A 3,037-nucleotide genomic window follows, 5' to 3' on the forward strand; every position below is an offset into this window, starting at 1 on the left:
GTGTGTCTGTTAAGGTTGTTGTTGCTCTTCTCTTCAGCATGCAAGATCATGTTAAAATCACTGAGAAGCACCCAAGGGCCAGGGCACGCTGCCCTCGTGTTGTGCAAATCCAGAAGGCATTGCATCTTAGCTTCATCCCCTTGCGGACCATAAACCATCGTAATCCACCACTCCTACCCATCCTTATTATGAACCAACCCGGTGAGTGAATTAGTATCCCTGATGATATTGTCTACCTCCAAGACCGTCGTATCCCACCCTAGAAGGATACGACCGCGCATGTCAGTCGTTGGGACATAGTCAAAACCATCAAAAGATGGCCCAATACATTGCATTACATTAAACTGGTTGAACACATCAATCTTGGTCTCTCGCAAACACACAAGGTTCACCTTCGCCGGTAGAAGGCTCAGTAAACCTAGAAGGTAGTACTCCCTCCGTTCCATAATGTAGTGCCTATAGATTTTTACAAAAGTCAAACATTACAAACTTTGACCATGTTTATAGAGAAAAGTAGGTACATCTAGAATACCAAATGCACATCATTGGATACATCATGAGTTATATTTTCAGAATGTACATGTTTAGTATTGTAGATGTAGACAGTTTTCTATATACACTTGGTCAAAGTTGGCAAAGTTTGACTTTAATAAAAATCTACAGGCACTACATTGTGGAATGGAGGGAGTAGTACCTACTCCTATTAGCCAACCAAGCCTGTTAAAAAATCTCTCAAATCTATACATCTTCAATCATAATAGTATAATAAACACAATAAATAAATAAAATTACATTCAAATTGTAGGCCGCAACATGCGCCTTGTTAGTTAATATCCGTGTGCATGCAGTGCAGCTCACATCCAGCGACCCAGCGCGCGTCTCGTGTTCAATTTGCCGTGATTAATTGCCGTGGTTAATGGCACGGCCGTTGTCTTCCTATTATACATCAGTTATCACGATATTAACTACATGGGCGACTAATATTGCAGGAGCAATTCTTTAATTAATTTCTTATTTAATTTTTAATTACTCGATTGGACCAACCTCACAACCATTGTGGTGTACATTCCAACAATGAGAGCATAACACATAACACAAACCAACAGTTAGGTGAACAGTGATATCTCAGCCCATCAGGATTAAAGTTCTGATGCTCGTATTTACTTTAGGACTTAAGGCGATGTGCATTCAGTGGGAGGATACGTTCTCGTCTATTACGAGCTGCCATTGGCGACTTCATCAACCTCAATCTCACGATGATATATCGACTAGGTCTCTCGAAGGTGCTTATGGGGTAGGGTGTGCGTGTTCATAGAAAGAAGTGTATGCGCGTATATATAAGATCGGTGCCTGTACTATGTTAAAAAAAACCATGAGATCATAACGAAAATGACTTTTCCTTTTTATATAAACTAAACAAGGCATGGAGTGAGCTTTCTTTCTTTTTGGCCACGAAAACACTTGGTGAGTTGACAAAAGCGTGCATTTTACAATATAACATAAAAAAGCGAGATCAGTCTTCAATCCACATATGGACGGACGAAAGTGACAGATTTGTTTGCAAAATACGACGTGCTTAGAGAACCCTGGATTTGAATTTTGTGACACAGGCACACGGAAAAGCACCATGTGACAGCTCTCTAAATTTCAATTCCCAAGAAAAGCTCTAAATTTTCATGAGTTTTGGCGACAACGAAATCCAGCCAGCCAGCCGTACCGATATGCCCTCGATCGGGGTCACGTGGAGACATGCCCAGCACGAACCAGTCGACCGGAGACAAAGGGGATTTGTACCCTTTCTTTTTCCGTCACAGACGGGATCCCGCCGCCTGGTTGCTTCGTAACCAATAACGCCGCTACTAAATTATAGAGCTGACGTTCAGATCTCATCTCCCACCCAACCCAGCCCCAGTGGATTCTCCAATCCCCCGCAGAAAAGGGCGCCAGTGCATCCGCTCCCGTTCCCAGCAGCAATCCGTTACCACCAAGGCACAAGATTTAGGAGGACTACTTGCTCAGCTCCACCCATACCAAATCTCCACCTCGCGGCAGCTTCGTGTTGACTCCTCCATCCTCCTCCCCGGCTCGGGAGCGCTCGTGGGCTTCTCGGATCGGCGACGCGTCCGCTTTCCGTGCTCGGATCCAAGAAACCAGCTGGGAGTTAGGTTCCTGGATTTGGATCTCCCGCCCGCAATGGCGGCGCTCGTGGAGCTCTTCACGAGATCCTATTCGTCCTCGACGCCCGTGGACTGGGAGGCGGAGGCCTACCCGGCGTACGGCGACTACGCCGTGCTCCCTATCCTTGTCGCCTTCTTTCCCGCCCTGCGCTTCCTCCTCGACCGGTTCGTCTTTGAGGTAAACTGCCTGGCTGCTCCTCTCTTCGGTTTTTAGTGGTTCGTCGGATCCGGAATGCCCGTGCTAAGCTGCCGTTAGTTGCTGGATAAGCATTCCCCCTTGAGTTTCTTGCTTCAGTGCAGTCTTTTTCATGGATCAGTTTTCTCATAAAACTGATGTGCCTGGATAACAGTTTCGGTAACTGTGCATGTTCTGACATGTCAATTTGTGTGCTGATGTGAGCCTCTGTAACTATGGATCAAATTGTCAATCAACAGATAGAAAGACAAATAGAAACTAGAAAATACAGCACCATAGCAATAATGTGCTGCATTTTGATTGAGATTGTGCTGGATTCGGCTCGATAATGCTGTGGTAATCGTTACTGCTTTTTGGAAAGTTGCCTTCTCTTTAACAAAATAATGAAATCATGGACACGTTTTTAGATGCCACTTGTTTTCCCTCTTGTTTAGGGCGCACTTTTAAACATCTTCATACTGTGAAGCGTGTGATTCTTTGGGTTCTACTGATATTATTGGTTAAATGGCATGTGAGTAAAATTTGTTGTGCTATATTCTAGTGAATCTGTTGTGAGGTGGGACATGGTACTATCCAAGTTTATCTAGAAAATTGTAGAACATGTACTGGAAGCTTAACATTACCAAAATATCATCCTCTCTTGCTTTTTTGAATTTTCAAACTG

The 3,037-nt window shown here is 44.2% G+C and overlaps 1 protein-coding gene across 1 annotated transcript in view; it reads left to right on the forward strand.

Moving 5' to 3' along the window:
• Positions 1 to 1,822: 1,822 nt before the first annotated feature.
• The window catches only part of LOC123111833 (ASC1-like protein 1), a 5,207-nt gene continuing 3,992 nt past the window's right edge, over positions 1,823 to 3,037 (forward strand). Inside the window, exon 1 of the mRNA XM_044532709.1 lies at positions 1,823 to 2,355. Coding sequence (XP_044388644.1) covers positions 2,194 to 2,355 — 162 coding nt within the window. The 5' untranslated portion in view covers positions 1,823 to 2,193. The remainder of the gene's footprint in view (positions 2,356 to 3,037) is intronic.

Source organism: Triticum aestivum, chromosome 5B (assembly GCF_018294505.1).
Source record: "Triticum aestivum cultivar Chinese Spring chromosome 5B, IWGSC CS RefSeq v2.1, whole genome shotgun sequence".
In the NCBI taxonomy this organism is placed as follows: domain Eukaryota; kingdom Viridiplantae; phylum Streptophyta; class Magnoliopsida; order Poales; family Poaceae; genus Triticum; species Triticum aestivum.